Source organism: Zootoca vivipara, chromosome 1, assembly GCF_963506605.1.
Source record: "Zootoca vivipara chromosome 1, rZooViv1.1, whole genome shotgun sequence".
In the NCBI taxonomy this organism is placed as follows: Eukaryota; Metazoa; Chordata; class Lepidosauria; order Squamata; family Lacertidae; genus Zootoca; species Zootoca vivipara.
In genome coordinates, this window is record NC_083276.1 from 34,489,255 (window position 1) to 34,507,630 (window position 18,376).

The 18,376-nt window shown below is 42.9% G+C and overlaps 1 protein-coding gene across 4 annotated transcripts in view; it reads right to left on the minus strand.

The window, feature by feature from the left end:
* Positions 1–397: 397 nt before the first annotated feature.
* The window catches only part of ARHGAP5 (Rho GTPase activating protein 5), a 48,787-nt gene continuing 30,808 nt past the window's right edge, over positions 398–18,376 (minus strand). For all 4 annotated transcript variants that reach the window (XM_035109820.2, XM_035109792.2, XM_035109801.2 and 1 more), the window contains 4 exons: positions 10,094–10,171; positions 7,816–7,947; positions 5,195–5,300; positions 398–4,471 (listed from right to left, as the gene is read on the minus strand). In XM_035109820.2, the coding sequence (XP_034965711.1) occupies positions 4,141–4,471; positions 5,195–5,300; positions 7,816–7,947; positions 10,094–10,171 (647 nt within the window). In that variant the 3' untranslated portion in view covers positions 398–4,140. The remainder of the gene's footprint in view (positions 4,472–5,194; positions 5,301–7,815; positions 7,948–10,093; positions 10,172–18,376) is intronic.

Consider the following 18,376-nt stretch of genomic DNA (forward strand, 5'->3'; position numbering starts at 1 on the left):
GGAGGGTTGGGGAACACTCAATAAAGTATGCGAGAGGGTGCTGGTAGCAGCTATAAGGAAGTGATTTCACAAATAGCAGCCCCTTTCCTCCAGTGGCAGGAAGATCCACTAGATCTCAAATGCTTTTATTTGTGGAACGGCAAGTCTGGATACACCCACTGTGTTCTCCTCTTCATTAACGTACGTATAATATACTGTAAATCTTGCTCATCTATATTAAAAAGTAGATATTCCTTTCTCCCCAAATTGTCATACTACATTTAAATAAAGTAGCCTAAAACTGTATTGGAAATGCTTTACAATTTGTTAAAAGTGAATTTCAAAAATACCCATTGCAGAATTTCACCATTGTTTGCCCTTCAGAAGTTGAATATGGAACTAAACATTATACACAGTAGGCATCTTAATGTTTTATTCATTGCATTCTGCATACAGATAAGCTTCACCGATATTTAATTCACTGTAGCATTCTGTAGGTGATGTGACAAGATTACATGAATTATAAAGAACTTTAAAAGTATATATATAGTCAGCTGATATAGCATCACAGTTACTGTAAAAAAAAATCACCATGGAAGCTAAGGCCTAATTTTTAAAGTTCTCCAATTAGTTCATTTCTTTACCATTTTAAAGAGAGATTAGAAACTAAACTCCAGTACAGTACCTCAAAAATAAACAAGTCAATGGTAGTTTCTAGCAACCAGTATTCAAGTAATGCAGAAAACATACAATGAGAAAAATTGTTGCTCTTCATTAAAGTTGTATACTTATTTACACTATGTTAAAATCCTTAAAGTTGAGTGTAATGTAAAAATAATCTGAAAACATCATTTAATATAAAATACCACTTATAATGTATTGTGTGAGACTAAACATACTCATAAAATGTTCAAATATGCATTAGACACACAACAGCATGAAGCTAAGCACAGCTATTTAGAAATAAGTCCCACCAACTTCAATGGGCCTTACTCCCTAGTAACTAAGCTCAGGATCATAGACTAAGGCTATAATCCATGTCACTGATTCTCAATGGAATTTGCTCAAGCACAACTGTGCCAAGGACTGTAGCCTAAACTGTTTATTTCAGAAACACACAGAAAATAACAAAGGTCAGTATGAAGCATGAGGAAATCAAACTGACAACTGTTGAGCACTGTTCACATTACTGTAACTGACCAAATTCACAATATCAACAAATTTTCTAGGACCTGAAACATGGGGGCACAGGGGGCGAAGAGTAAGCTATAAAGGATTGCTTCACTAGCCAAAATGAGCAAGCCAAACTGCGGGATGAGTAATCATTCTGTGTAGGTCAGCTGTTTATAACATCTATGACATGCATAGAATTCTCACAGAGTATGAGGGGCACTTGGCCTCCAAAGACCATGTGTGTCTGATTTGCCTCCTGTTTTCACTTAACAACCAAATGTTTTAAGCGGGTATGTGTGTATGAAAAGCTGCTAAAGCAAAAACGACAGGCAAAAGAAAAGTGGGTTGCTGAAAGCCTTCTGAGTGGCATCCTTAGCACTTTAATTTCAATGTAAAGATCACAGAAGGAAGAGCAAGTAGGTGACACGTGCAAGTATTTTCTGAAGTGTTAACAAAGCTTGCAACCTAAGGGCACCATTGAGTTTTACGTAGCAGCAGGGAGTGCTAAAGTTGCCTTCAGATTATGGGATATGCAGATACAGACATACTTGTGCATTGTTGTGTGCCCTGTGCATTGCTGTAAGGCTACCTTCTCCACCCCAATGCCCTGCAGGTATTTTGGACTACAGCTCCCACCATCCCTCATCGTGCTGGATGGGGCTAGTGGAAACTGGAACCCAAAACATCCTGGCAGGCACAAGGTTGCGAAAGGCTGCTTTGATGTGACAGCCATGACGGTGGATCATATTCTAGGCCAACTAAAGAGCAGCATTCTAACTGGTTATAGGATAAGCAGAAGTTCCTAACAAAAATAGGTTGTTTCAAATAGTTGTCTATAACGACTTGAAAACAAGTTCTGCAAACCTATCTGATAGGTAATAAAATAGTATAAGAACACGGTGAACTAAATTACACTAGCTTACAAAAAATGGAATTCTAAGTGGAAAAACAAATCTCAACTCTCATTCTGTTAGACAAATTCTTTAAATGGATATGAATGAAAAATGTAAGCCTACTTGAAATAGAAATAAGCTTTCTCTGTACAGTTTGATGCTTTTGTTTAAACCATCTATAGTAGAAAAATAAATTCTTTAGCAACCTAGAAACAGTTTATAAAACTCTTGAAGTTTAATTATTTTTTCTTAACATGCCTATGTTAAACTGATAGCTATAAATAAAAGCTATTTAGACAACAGATGTAATGTAAAACAAGTTAATGCTACTATGTTTATAGGACAAAATTTTATTCTTGTATTTATATCCTGTGTGCTTTGAATTTGAATAGAGGGTTTTTGTGGTGGTTGTTTAAAAAAGATAGTTGCAAGAATATAACACAAATATCAAGATAATTTATAATATACAAATACTTAACAGCAGCCTGTTTAAGGAGTCTTAGCTAGAATGATAAGCCAAGTCAAAATTGGAAGTACAATACCTAGGACATAACAATTGAAAAAGGCAATTTTTATTTTTGAGAAATGGAGCAAAACTCTTAAGAAACTTAATTCTTAAAATGAAAATGCAGACCAATTCTTAAGAAGCTTGAAATTCAAAACTGTTCTACTTGCTATATTAGATAGCAAACTGAATGAAAATTACAATAGTGTCTATAAGGTTTTCCCATCTACTCAAGATATCTCAGCAGCTGAAGAAATCAAGGGTTGTTGATTTTTTGAGCAAGAAAGAAACTCAAAAAAATATTTTTAGGATCTGCAATAATTTGTTGCATGACAAGTAGCCTTCTATCACATTTACTGAACACCAAAGATTAACCAAGGATGTTTAAATTAAGCAGCATTCTTTTACAGCAAAACTTGTACCAATGTAAAAGAAAAATAATTTTAAAATGGTGCAAAAACAGTAATTTTGAATTTTAGTACAACAGATCACAGAAAGAAAACCACATGAATACAAGTATCATTTTATGTACATATTAAGATGCTTCAGTACCCAAAGTATTTATTGCTATATATTAGCAATGCTTTTTATACCTTTAAAGGGCCACAGAAAAATATATATAGTGTATATGTTAAATTTAAGTCCTAAATCGTTTGGTTTAGCAAGTTTACACTACAACAAAATTTTCATTTATGTATGAAAAGTTATATAGCCTTATATGAAAATGGCAAACTATTTTCTATATACTAGATGAATTCCCAGTGGGAAAAATTAAAATTTCTAAAATATATTAGATTAAGTTTACAAGACCATCAATGATCTTTGAAACATGCAGCTGTTTACAGAATTAACAGTATTACAAAATAAGGGAAAAGTAGGTAATAGCAACATTTTTGCACAATGGTTAAACTCACTTTTACAATAAGCATGTCCTTGGTATTGTGCTGTAAGAAAAAATAATTTTATCAACCCCTCAAACAAAAATGTTCACAGGTTTCAGAAATGGAAGGTACAAGAATGTGGTATTTATAACAGTACAGCTTATGTTCTTTCTGAAACAAATTGTACTGTAGCATAAGTAGTTTGGAATTTACAAATAAGATACAACTCTATTTTAGCTGTCCACAGCAAAGGGTTAAATGGGAATGAAACTGCCAGGGAAAAAGGACATTAAATAACAAAAACAGCCCTAAAGCAGGCTGTAAGCATTGAATGTTCCATAAATGATTTATTTAATCATTACATTTCTATAGAAAAGTTTTATTCACAATATATTGTGACAAACCGTCACAGGAATGATAGTGATTGCAATAAATGTTCATGCAACAGCAGCTTTGCACTTTAGTTATTTCTGGTTTTGTTTTTTTAAATTAAACCGCTCCAGTCATGCTAATCAGATAATTTTGACCTGCAGTGTTTAAGAAACAAGGAGTATAGTATGACTACAACAGAAAGGTCTGAGTTGAATCCAGATGTTGTCATAAGTACTATCGTTGCTTTTGTATCTTGAAACATGCATGTCTAGTTTTCCTTTTCTATCCAGTGCCAAGCTGCCTACAATCATCTTCTTTTTGATATCAGTTGTTATATTTAAATAATCCCAAGAGGATCTGCTTGCAACTGTGGTTGTATCAACTGAGGTTGTAGAGGTGGCGGTAACTGTAGTGGTATGATAGGATCCACCATCTGCACTGGGTTGGAAGGTGGAGGCTGGTGTGCCAAAGTGTCAGAGGTTTCTAAAATTTCTCCACTATAGAAGAAAAACTGGCACTGTTGAATGAATGTCTCTATTACGGATTGAAGGATCTTGGTGGTTGATAGAAACTCTCTGTTTTCAAAATCAGGTCTCATTAATGTTGGCCAGAAACAGATAGATAAGTTATCTGCCGTCATAAGATTGGTTCTGCTTTGTTGACTAACCCTACAACAAGAATAAAAATGTTGAAAGCATTAATCACTCATAAATCAAAGTTAAGAAGATAAAAATAAGTGCATTTAAAAATATTCCACACAATTGCCTTAAAACATCCAGCAGCAGCAGCAACTTTTAGATATAGGATCTGGTTAAACATTACATCCAGAATGCAGGATGAAAGAGAACTAGTCTTGGACTTGTGTCTACCCACACCCATTCTCCCCAAGTGCACATTACTACCACATACAGTTTTACACAAGAACTCCATGGATCTGCTTTGTATCTGCTTTGTATCTATTAACATCTACCCAGAAAGAATGGGCTGGTGTTAATAAAACATGGAAATGTTTTTACCATGCATGCAAGTTTACACATCTAAACCCATAGCTCACAAATAGAAGTACACATCCACATACATCCATACAGAACACTAGTCACTAACAATGTGTTACAGGAGTACTGCAGACAAGGCTTTCTTGTGGCGTTATCAGTTTTCAAACCAATGTCGCATGTGGACATGGGTGTCATTGACGTAGACACAATCACAGAACAGCAGTTTAAACAGGGGGAAATGGCATAAATAACTATTCCTTATAGATATCAACAAACAGTGCAATCCTCTGCATGTATATTCAAAAGTAAGGTATTCACAACAAGGTATATGTGTAAAGGACTGCATCTTAAATTCTATTAGCAATCATTTAAATGGAAAATTTGAAAAACTAATACCTGTTCAGATGAGTTATTACATATCTGAAGACATCGTAGTTCACTGGATGGAATTTCTTCACAATTTCTTTTAATTCATAGAGCCTCTCTGTTTTATCAAGGATTTCTGTAGAAGAAAGGATTTTTTTGCCAAATATTGAAAAAGGCTTTGAATGTGAACAGTATTAACAACACTGTGAAGTCAACAATGGCCCTCTGCTGATCAAGCATTCTATGCTGTCAGTTTCTCACCCTCCTTCCTCAGACAGTGGTACCTTGGTCTAAGAACAGCCCTGTTTACGAACAATTCAGGATACAAGCGCCGCAAAACCGGAAGTAGTGTTCCGTTTAGCGAACATTACCTTAGTCTACGAACAGAAGCCGAATGGTGGAAGGCCACCAGTGGTGGGAGGCCTCATTAGCGAAAGCGCGCCTCAGTTTAAGAATGGCTTTGGTTTAAGAACAGACTTCCGGAACGGATTAAGTCCGTAAACCGAGGTACCATTGTATAGGCTAGTTTTGAGAGAGAAAGAGGGGCAGCAAGAAATGTTGTTTCAATTTGAAAAAGGTCAAAAATAGAGTCCCTCTCTCAGCTACTTCTAAAAACACAGCAAAGCAGTGTACACCATACAGAAGATACAATGAAATCAAAATATCAATAAAACATTTTAAAAATGCTTAAGTACTGGTTGCTGTAAAAGAAATTCACTTTTCAAAGGCAAACACTGCTTTTAGATACTGGTAATTCCTTTAAAAAAGGCAGGAATGATTCGTGTTCAATCTGTACTAGCAGGGAGTTTGACAGTAAAGGGCTTGCCACATTATAGGTCCTTAAAAGTATTTTGGGCCCAAGTTGTTTGGGGTTTTGTGTATTAACACAAGAACTTTGAACCCGGCCCAGTAGCAAATTGGCAACCAGGGGCAGCTTCTGTAATAGATACAAGGATAGTCCCACATAAAGAGCACTACAGTAGTCAATTTTGAGATTACAAATGCATGAATGAACATGTATTAAATGCTTTTATTCATTTACAGGAAGGCAATACTGAAGCCAGAAAATATTGTTACAGCATATATATTTTAGAGAACAAGCATATAGACAAGCAGGTGGATTTTCAAATGCAGGTAGCAACCGGGGTTCTTGCCTAGGGATTGGTGGGGCTGAGAAATAAGATGCTTGATTGGTACTCCAAATAATGTTGATAGGTTTTTGTGGGTACATCCAGGCAAGGGGGCAGGCAAGTTTCATAAAGTTTGAAACTATGTGTTACAGAATTTTAGAACATTTATTCACAGTGGAAAGTTCCACAAATGTGATTCTTATTCATGGATTAATGTATTAATTTCTTCAGATGATAAAAACTACAAAGCCTATTAGAAATCTCTCTAATTACTACACTCACTATTATAAAATGGCTGCATAAGTTATCTTTACAAATAAATTACAGGGAATTGTAAAATTCAGCTTTCTGGAAGAGCTGCTAGTGATGTTCTTAAATGCTTTAGTAGGTTGTGTTTTACTAACTCTTATTTTCAGTAAAATTCCTGTAAATGAAATCAGCAGTAAGTTATTCAGGAAGTTGCTTCCTCATGTACAGTAATTCTACATTTAGCTATAAAATGGCAAAGATCTGTGCTTTTAAACAGCAGGCATGGTTTTTTGCATGGGTGACAGAAGTTTTCACCAATCTTTGCTTTTCATAGAAGACAGCTGGGAATGCTACATGCTTATGGTTTTCTGAAGCGCAACCACTATGTTTTTATATAGCCGTAATAGAGAGACAAGGGACCCAGGTGGCGCTGTGGGTTAAACCACTGAGCCTAGGGCTTGCTGATCAGAAGTCAGCGGTTCGAATCCCTGTGAGGGGGCGAGCTCCCGTTGCTCGGTCCCAGCTCCTGCCAACCTAGCAGTTTGAAAGCATGTTAAAATGCAAGTAGATAAATAGGAACCGCTACAGCGGGAACCGCTACATGCTGGCCACATGACCTGGAAGCTATACGCCGGCTCCCTCGGCCAATAATGCGAGATGAGCGCACAACCCCAGAGTCAGTCACGACTGGACCTAATGGTTAGGGGTCCCTTTACCTTTTAATAGAGAGACAGCCATCACCAATAAATTTTACTTCAATATTTATCACTATAAACAGATTTTTCTATTTATTGGAATTTTCCAAAGATATTCAGAAACAAAATATATTCCAGAAGACTGGGAGTGGGTTCCAATCACTAACACTCCTGATAATGGACAGATAATTTTTACCAATTTGTGTTTCCCTCATGAGCTACTTGCACCCACAGAAGTAAAAAAAATCTGCTCTGCAGTGTGGTGGGGGCCTTTGGAACAACATGGGAGGTGGCTTGGAAGACTGCCAAGTGAATAGAAATCAGCAAAAATAAATCCCTGACTTCTATGAGCAGATCCCTCTACTGCATTGCTACTTCTTTAGCAAACAGCATGTTCAGAGACAACAAACAGGTTATCACAGTTATCTGAAGCAGCATAACACATTATTCTTAGAAAGTGATCAGCATAAAATCTTACATTTATTTCAATTATTTACATTTTCCCATACTTGGATTTAATGTTTTAACCAGTAATCTACAAAACACATGCCACGAAAGAAAAAAGAGAATTGCTTACTTGATGCTTCAACTAATTCTGGATGTAGTGAATAAGGAATTAAAGGATCTGGTAGATCTGCAAAGAAAGCTTTCAGAGCTCCTGCCACAGCATTTACTGTCACATCCATAGATTCCAGACTGATGTTATGATCTGTAAAACAACACAAAACAGTATTTTATTAATGAGAGCCATAACTACACATTTCTAAAAATGACGTGCTGAAATATAAATACAAATCAGCCACTGACCATTCAATTTAAATTACCCTGGAATAATGGGCTATTGTAGACTTGTCTGCCATAAGCACTAATCATAATTATCAATATTATAAATCATCTGTTCAGATGCTATGAAAATGACAGACTGCCCTGGGTTTTATACACTCACATACCAACCATAAGCGGCATTACAGTATTTCTCCAAAAATAAGACACTGCCTTATCTTTATTTTTCCTCAAAAAACACACACACAGTGGCTTATTTTCAGGGGATGTCTTTTTTTAAAATTAAGTATCACTATGGCTTATTTTTGGCGTATGGCTTATTTTCGGAGTATTGCATATTTTCGGGGTATGGCTTATTTTCGGAGAAACACGGTATCAGAATTTATCCCCCTTTCAGACTTAGGAATAGGGAATATATTCTTACACCATGCTATCAGCAGCCAAGATTATTCCCACAAGAGAACTGTACAGACTAAGGCTGAAATCCAACATTGTGCAAGCAGACATCTGCTTATGCGATGATACTTTGCATATAGATTGCTGTTCCACAACCCTACTGGATCTAATTTTGCGGGGAGGGGGCATGGGAGGGAGGCAGAGAGGAACACTAACTCCCATCATTTTGCTGAGGCATGTGTTAGGATTTTAGCTGTCCTTTGCTGCTTCAACAAGGATTGGTGTGTTTGGTATAAATCACATGAGAGTCTGAGAGTGTGAGAACGGAAGAAAGCATGGACACCACTGGATATTAGCCTAATTTATTTCCAAAGTTACACACTCTATTTATTTATTTATTGTGCAAGTAAACTCTAATCTGGTACTTGAGAAGAAAAACCTTGTGTTAAGAGAAAGGTGGCAATGGATTTATCACATCATCAAACTTCACACTTAAAACTGGTGAAGGAGGAGGAACCCACATATTCCAAAGTTATAGGATAACTTTTAAATAAATAATAAAGTATACAAGACTAAAGCACTGCCTTCTCTCCAATTCAAACCTTCTCCTTCTCCAAATATAAAAAGTGTATTTGTGCTAAGTTGCAAAAAATAATAATCACTTTTTCAAAATGTGACACTGTTACTAATTTTTTGATACCAGAACTGTTGCATCAGCAAAGTAAAATGTTTAGGATAACACATATTTGGTGGAGAGTTAAACCACAAACCTGTGCATCATTAGTAGAAGTGCAAGGTTTTGAGACAACATTAAAGAATTATCATTTTTTTGTAAAATGGAAAATCTGGAATAAATTACTGATTTACTCATCAAATCAGGAGTCCACAAATTAAATGTCCCTGACAGCCAACTATGATTTGCATTAACTAAAAACTGTGCCCCACTCCATATTCAAGGGTGGAAGTTTTGACTGAAACACTTAAATAAAGTTCAAAACAAATCTAATGTCATGCTAAGTTTTGTAGGCACTCAGAAGCAGAAAGTCTTCCTAATCTTCTGAGCTCAGTAACAGAGAACAATGGTTTGAATGCAGAAGGTTCCATGCCCAATTTCTAGCATTTTGAGGGAGGCCTTGGAAAAACTCCTGTCTGAAAGTTTGGAAATCTCATTTCCATAGAATGAATCTATTTCACTGTTAGAACCAAATTGACAGTTGTTACAGTAAAATTATGCTTTACTGCCTGTACAGCTCAGTTACAGATCAACCACTCTTTTTTGGGGGGGGGGGCAAGTAGGAAACGGAAGGAGTGGGGGTTTATTTAGATGCTGCTGTTTTTGATAAATTATTGTGACTTTCAAATTGAATTGGCTTATTTTACTGTAATCAACTTTGCTGTAATCAACTTGTAGAAAAGCAGGCTACAGATATAAACAGTAAATGAACAAATTATACAATTACCACACTGTTTACCACTGCATGTTATCTATACATTAACACGCAAATCGTAATTTGTACTTCATATAACTATATAAATGCACACTCTCCAGCTTCTATGATTATTTGTTTGGAATGCAAAAATTAGATTGCAGGGTTTTAAACAGTGTATACAAATCCAAGAGGAGACAATCAAATACACCAAAAATTATTTGTGATGTGCATCATGTTTTCCCTTACCTTGATCAAATTGCTTCTGAATGTTGTCTTGATCAGTTTTATTCCCACTAACACGATAGAGACCTTCAGTACATAGACCTTTGAGGGTGGAAAGCAAATGTCACATAGTTATATTTTGCTAACAAGAAGTTATTATTTCAGCATAAGTAAAATTCGTATTAAAATATTTAACTCTATCACAAACCTGAACATGGGTTCAACAAGTAGCCTGCCAAATGCTTTAATAGACTGCCTCTGCTATAGAGCAGCATTTCTATTCTGATACAGAGGAGGGGTCCATTTGGCTATTATGCCAGATGCAGATGAGAGATAGAACACTCCATTCCTCTTAGAGCACTCTACTCACGTGCCTGCATGAAACTCCATGTTCATATTTGCATGCAATTCCTTGTTGCCTACAGCTAACAGGCTAGGGTTTAAATACAAGATTTGCACCATTGATTTCTTCAGTTAATATGGTTTGGTTTCTTGTTTATTTGCAATCCTAAGAATGCTTTAAGGAAAGCAACCCTCAGCTTCAATTCAGTGGGGATTACTTCAAAGTAAACAATGGTTGTAAAAATAGTAAGCTAATTCTAATTCATACTGCGATTAATCATCAGACTCTTTTAAAAATAAAACATGCTATACTACTTGCTCTCACAGTTTTATATTTTAATCACCATTTAAAAAGAAAATGCATAAATAATTTACAGTATTAACGACTGTTATGAATAAGCCCTCGTGTCAATGTATGTGATTTGAATTCCCATAATCCCTCTTCACTTCTTCAATCCCACCCACACCCTCACTCATATAAACCTAGTCAAAGGTTTGATATTAGAAAAAATAATTGTCAGCATTTACTGGAATCTACAAAATCTTTTTTAGCAAAAACTTAACTAATACTGACAGGTGCTGGCATTGTAATGCCCCACAGGCAACACTCTTGTCACATGATTTGGTCTTCTCCTAAAGCCACAGTCTTTTGGTCAGAGGTCAGCAGCCACTTAAATATGGCTTTTGATACCTCCTTGCAATTTACAGGTGTTAATGTTCTATTGAATCATGTGTACCAGTCCTTTGGATCCTGACAAACAGACAATTTAGCTGGCTTGTAAGGGCACTCATGGTGACTAAATGTCTAATGCAGGGGTTCCCAACAAAATTTTCTCGAGGACCCCTAATCGAGCCGCTATTGTGACAAGGACCCCCATTAATTCCTAATCCTAAAATTAAAAAGTGAGAGCCAAATTAAGAGTCTTTTTATATTTTATATTTATACGTTTTTTACAGTTACAACAGAGTACTCCATCAGTATACAGTTAGTTTTAATTTTCAGTTATTAATGAGATGAACCACTTTTTAACTAACGGTCCATTTTTAACTACGCGAACTGTAGCTTCCGTGGAAAACAACGCTTTGTTTACAAACACTACTGTTTTGCAAAGAGGCAGCGCGCGCCAGGGAGGAGGGAGGGGAATGGAGAAGACAGAGTACCTGCGCAGTAGCGCACAAATGAAGCCGACGCGCGCAAAGCATCTTGGGGAGGTGAACGTTAGTAGAATGCGCGCGCTGCCTCTTTGCAAAACAGTAGTGTTTGTAAAGCGCCACCTAACGGCATACAGCAGAACTACTGCCTCTATCTAATTCTAGTTTTGCGCTAGACTCTGCTCATGCAGGAAGCGGCCAAAACAAAAAATCTGTTATCATACGTGTGAGGGACAGGGGATATCGCGAAGTCCCTCCCCTCCTGAGTTCAAGCCCGTCCCCGAGCAAAGGGGAAAGCAGGGAGAGTTCCGATTCCAGTGGGGAAGCAGGAAGTCGTGTCCGAGGCTCAGGCAAGGTAGAGGAGCCAGGGTCCCAGGTGGGACAGGAAGGGGCAAGCAAGGGGGGAAGACCCATCCCTCCAACTCCAGAATTACGCAGGAAGAGGAGGGGCAAGAGGATGGGTCTGCCAAAGCTTTTGTGTTGGAGAAAGACGCGCCAAAAGCCATTAGGAGGTTCTGAAACCGACTGACAACATCGCTCCGTGTAAATAGCAATGACTTGAGCACTGTAAATACGCAGCACCAATAAAAGAATAAAATGCAGAGCTGCGTAGCGTCGTTACTCTGAAGTAGTCCACTCCGGCCACTGTGACAGCAACCTCCTAATCATTTTTGGGCTACTTCGGAGTTGCCGGGATGAGCGTGTCCGAGGCGGAGAAGTGGCGGCAGATCGCTGAGCAAGCCCAGCTAGAACTGCAACAGCTGTCGCTGCAGGCGCAGGGAGAATTGAAGGCAGCTAAAGAGGAGACTAAGAAGGTCCAGGACGACCGGCTACAACTTGCGGAACAGGTGAGAGAGCTCCAGGAAAAAGAGCAGCATTTAAGGGCGGTGGCGGTAGACCTCCAAAACAAGCTGGATGCAGAGAAAAACAAGGCGGGAGGGGCTCCCCAAGTCCAAGTGCTGCCAGGAAGGAGAGCAGGGACCCTTGTAAGCAAGTTCAATGGAGACCCGAAGGAGTTTCAGGGCTTTGAGACTGAGATCGTGTATGCTCTTGAGCTGCACCAGAATGAGTTCCCCGATGATGAGCACAGAGTAGCGTTTATTGTGGAACATCTCACCGGAGCAGCCAGGGAGTGGCTAAGACCATTAATCGCAACCAAGAATCCTTGCATGAAAAATGTCCAACAATTTCTAGAAGGTTTGAGGACGATGTATTCGTCCGATAGTCATTTGGACCAGACTAAGGAGGAACTGCATAATTTACGCCAAGGAAATATGACAGTTCGCGCATATTGGGCGAAATTCACCATGCTGGTGCACAGACTGGGGTGGGTTTTGGATTCGCCTCCCATGCAAGCTGCGTTTTACTTGGGTTTGAGCGAGGAGGTGAAGGATGAACTCTCGAGAGGTCCAAAGCCCAGTACTATGGATCAGCTGAGCAAAGCAGCTCTGGCGGTGGGGGTGAGGCAGGAATCCCGGTGGAACGACAAGCAAGCGACGCGCGCAAAGCGGGCTTGGTTCCCACGGTCGCAGGAGAAGCCACTCCCTCAACAACCCTTTCAGGCCACGCCTGGAGCCAGCCAGGACCAGGAGCCCATGCAGATTGATAGCGCGCGCGCGCGGGCTTTTCAAACCCCAGCGGCGCCAAGACGCAAGGAGGGAAGGGGCGGGAATTGCTTTCTCTGCAACTCACCCCAGCATCTCGTCAGAGACTGCCCACATCGCAGGGAGTGGCAAGGAAAGGCGGGAACGGTGGTGCCCTCCCCCACTGACGCAGCACCACAGCAGGGAAACGGGAAAGCCTGGCTGCAGGAGACAAGGGGCAGCAGCCAGGCACAGTCAGCAGACAACAGCCCCAGCCCGCCCACCCGCACAGAGAGGTGCAGAGCCAGCCCACCCCTCCCAGAGCAGGAGTGGTTCTAGAAGTGACGCTAACGCTCCCAAATGGCTATCCCCTGACGGTCCTCGCCTTAATTGACAGTGGGGCGTCCGCCAACTTCTTCTCGAGAAGCTTTGCAGAAGAGCACCAAATCCAGCTTTTGCAGTTGGATTTTCCTCTGCACGTAGCAACCATTGACGGCAGGGAGCTGCTGGGAGGGGCCATCACACATCAAACCCCCCCCATGAGAATGACGGTGGGAAGGCACTCAGAGACACTGGCGTTCAACGTCACCACCATCTCAGACCCCCCCATCGTCTTGGGCATGAGCTGGCTGGCGCGCCACGACCCCTCCATCAGTTGGCACCAGAGGTGCATCACGTTTGGGTCAGACTTTTGTCTGGAACATTGCATGCAGCACCAACCAGGGGAGGGGCCTCCGATAGCCACGGTGGCCACCATGCATATCAAAGGGGGTGAGGCAATACCCAAGCAGTACTGGGACCTGCAGGAGGTCTTCAGCGAAGCGGAGTCCGACCACCTACCCCCGCACAGGCCTTTTGACTGCCAGATCAACCTGGTGCCAGGGGCGACGATACCCCCAGCCAAGCTGTACGCCATGTCAGACCAGGAGCTGGAGGATCTGCGCGCTTTCATCGACAAGAACCTCAAGCGGGGGTTCATAAGGGAAAGCAAGGCAGCAGGGGGCAGCCCGGTCTTCTGGGTGGACAAGAAAGACACGCAACAGCGCCGTCTTGTGGTGGACTTTAGACGGCTGAATTCGGTGACAGAGCCCGTGGCTTTCCCCATGCCCAGAGTGGATGATCTCCTGACAGCGGCACGCAGGGGCAAGATTTTCACCAAGCTGGACCTAAGGGGGGCGTACAACTTGATCAGGATCCGGGAAGGAGATGAATGGAAAACCACGATGTTCACGCCTCTGGGCTCTTTTGAATATCTGGTGATGCCCTTCGGTTTGCAAGGGGGCTCAGCATGCTTCCAGGCCTTCATGCACCACGTCCTGGGGTCCCTCCTCTTCAGGAAATGCTTGGTCTTCCTAGATGACATCCTTATCTACTCGAATGACCCAGTGCAGCATGTGAAAGATGTCAGAGAGGTGTTGCAACGCCTGAAGGAGAACCACCTGTATGTGAAGCTGGAGAAGTGCAAGTTTCACACCAAAGAGGTGGACTTCCTGGGCTACAAGCTGTCAGACAAGGGGCTGGCGATGGACAAGGACAAGGTGCAGGCCATCCTGGACTGGCACAGCCCCAGGACGCGCAAAGATGCCCAACGCCTACTAGGCTTCGCTAACTTCTACAGGAAGTTCATCAAGAACTTCTCTCGCGTTACGGCTCCCATCACGGACTGCCTGAGAGGCAAGCAGAAGTTCAAGTGGACACCAGAGGCGCAAGCAGCGTTCGAAAGCCTCAAGAGAGTGTTCGCCTCAGACCAAAACCTGTTCCATGTGGTGCAGGACGCGCCCCTACGCATTGAGACAGATGCTTCTGAAAAAGCTGTGGGCGCAATTTTGTTGCAACTGGACGCCAACAGGGAGTGGAGACCCTGTGCCTTCTTCTCCAGGAAGCTGACACAGCCTGAACGCAACTACACAGTGTTTGATAGGGAACTTCTTGCGATCTACGCTGCGTTCCAGCACTGGCGACACTTCCTGGTGGGCGCGAAGCACCCCATCCAGGTGTGCACAGACCACAAGAACCTGGAGTTCTGGAGAACTGCCAGGGTGCTCAACCAGCGGCAGATACGGTGGGCAGAGTTCTTCTCGAACTTCAACTTCTCCATCCACTACATCCCGGGGGAGCAGAATGTCAGGGCGGATGCCCTCTCCCGCAAGCCAGAGTACATGGAGGAGGAGGCGCCACCAGCCCCAAGGCACATTTTCCCCCCGTCGGCATGGTCCTGCGGAGCAGCTGTGGTGAGCGAGGCAGAACTCACAGCACTGACGGCAGCGGATGAATTTGCCAACCGCATCTTCAGAGAACTGAGAGGGGGGAGGGAGCAGGCAAAAGACTTTGCAGAACGCAGAGGGCTGCTTTTCTACAAGGGTGCGCTGTACCTACCCACCACCCAGCTTCGACGTACGGTCCTCAAGCAGATGCACGACAACCCTACAGCGGGGCATTTTGGAAGGGACAAAACCGCTCACCTAGTCATGAGACACTTCTGGTGGCCAGGGGTGCGGGAAGATGTTCGAGACTATGTACGGGGCTGTACCACCTGCCAGCGGGCGAAGGTGGTCAGAGCAGCGCCACCAGGGTTGCTGGAGCCCTTAGCCACACCACACAGGCCGTGGGAAGTGGTGTCCATGGACTTCATCACAGATCTGCCTTCGTCCAGGGGTAAGACTGCAGTGTTGGTGGTGGTGGACCTTATGTCCAAAATGTGTCACTTTATACCGTGTGCCAGGGCAGTCTCGGCAGAAGAGACAGCCAAACTGTTTGTTGATCACATTTTCAGACTGCATGGATTACCTTTAAGGGTTATTTCGGATCGTGGCCGCCAATTTGTTTCCAGGTTCTGGCGGCGGCTCATGAACCTCCTGCAGGTGGAGGTCAGCTTGTCGACGGCTAGACACCCGCAGACCAACGGACAAGCGGAGAGGGTCAACGCCATTCTGCAGCAGTACCTGAGATGCTACGTCAGCCAGCGGCAAACGGACTGGGTGGATCGCTTGCCACTAGCAGAATTTGCCTACAACAATGCAGTGCACGTCTCCACAGGGGTGTCGCCCTTTAAGGCCAATTACGGGCGCGACCTCAGATCTTTCCCAGAGAGGGAGAGGGAGGAGGAGGAGGAGGAGGGCCCACAGGCTGAGGATTGGGCAGAGGAACTGGAGACGGTGCACCAGCAGCTCAGAGAACACTTGGAGAGGGCCAAGGAAGCGTACAAAAAGGGGGCAGATCGCCACAGGCGACAAGGGGAGGTCATCAGGGTGGGGGACAAGGTGTGGTTGTCCTCGGAGGGCCTTCCCACCAGAGGGAGGTGCAAAAAGCTGGCACCCAAAAGGCTGGGCCCCTTCACGGTCACGCAACAGGTAAACCCGGTGGCATACAGGCTGGCACTGCCAGAGGACATGAGGGTGCATCCAGTGTTTCATAGATCGCTGCTGTCGCCGTACAGGGAAAGCAGCAGGCTCCGAGACGGCGAACAAACCCCCGAGGGAGGGGGGGAGAGGGAAGGCAGGGAGCAACTCAATGAGGCCACGGCCATCCTGGATTCAAGGTGGGGGGTGGGGGGACTGGAGTACCTCATGGCATGGGAGGATGCTCCACCGTCCCAGAATGAATGGGTCCCAGCCACTCAGATACAGGAGGAATTCTTGGTGGAAGAATTTCACGCCCTCTTTCCCCACAGACCCAAGCCCTGGCACGTGGAAAGGGAGGGGGAGGAGGAGGAGGCCCGGGAGAGCAGCTCACCATGGCGCTGGGAAGCGGAGTTTGAGGAACCAGAGGATGAGGTATGGGTGTCACCGAGATCCACCCAGTCAGAGGAAGGAGCAGATTGGCAGAACGTTTTTACCCCCACCAGCTCTGACGCCACGGACTTTTTGGGATTCCCGTCCGCCCAGGCGGAAGGGGGGGGCTCGCAGGACTGGGGGGAGGTATTCACACCAACGGGCTCGGAGAGCACTGAGTTCTTAGGCTTCCAGTCGTCACCGACACATGGGGGGGGCCTGGGGAGGGGTGAAGGAGAGCTTGGGAGGGGGGTGGATGTGAGGGACAGGGGATATCGCGAAGTCCCTCCCCTCCTGAGTTCAAGCCCGTCCCCGAGCAAAGGGGAAAGCAGGGAGAGTTCCGATTCCAGTGGGGAAGCAGGAAGTCGTGTCCGAGGCTCAGGCAAGGTAGAGGAGCCAGGGTCCCAGGTGGGACAGGAAGGGGCAAGCAAGGGGGGAAGACCCATCCCTCCAACTCCAGAATTACGCAGGAAGAGGAGGGGCAAGAGGATGGGTCTGCCAAAGCTTTTGTGTTGGAGAAAGACGCGCCAAAAGCCATTAGGAGGTTCTGAAACCGACTGACAACATCGCTCCGTGTAAATAGCAATGACTTGAGCACTGTAAATACGCAGCACCAATAAAAGAATAAAATGCAGAGCTGCGTAGCGTCGTTACTCTGAAGTAGTCCACTCCGGCCACTGTGACAATACGAAATATATTTAATATATTTTTTAGCATCTTGTGGACCCCTTTGGCATAGCTCGCGGACCCCTGGGGGTCCGCGGACCACCTGTTGGGAACCACTGGTCTAATGCTTCAATACTGGAAGAAGTCACAGATAGTGTCTATGAGAAAGTGACCCTCCATAAACATAAGAAAGATGAGAAATTCTCTGATATCTGGATACTTTATACATATTGATTTTTCTGAAATGTCAGAGCACCGTGTTGGTCTGGACTACCAACTTTTCTGCCCCATACTTCACATTCTCTCCCTTGTACACAAATAACATGTTGTATTGGTTTATAATGATTTTGTTTGTCTTGTTTAACTGTATTTGGTTATGTTTCATTTTGAAAAATTCAATAAAGTATTAATTAAAAGAACTACTCAAATAATAAGCCACCTCACTTTACAAATGCTCCAAACTCAACACATATCATATGCACTGAATCACAGAAGGAAATACAAGCTTCAGGGGGAAGAAAAGCTGTCAAAAACTGGACACAGGATAGATAAAAGATGCTTTTTTAAAAAAGACGTTTTAAAAATAATTACTAGGTGAAATATTCCAGATATAAAAATATTTGCCAGATAGTTAACCTCTAATTTGAGTCAAAGTATTATACTGTAAAATTGTAGAGTTGGAAGGAATACCAAGGGTCATCTAGTCTAACCCCTGAGAGTTGAGGGAACTCCTAGCATTGGAAGGAGAAGGGGGCATTCCATTGAACAAGAGTAAATCCTTCCACAAATGGAAT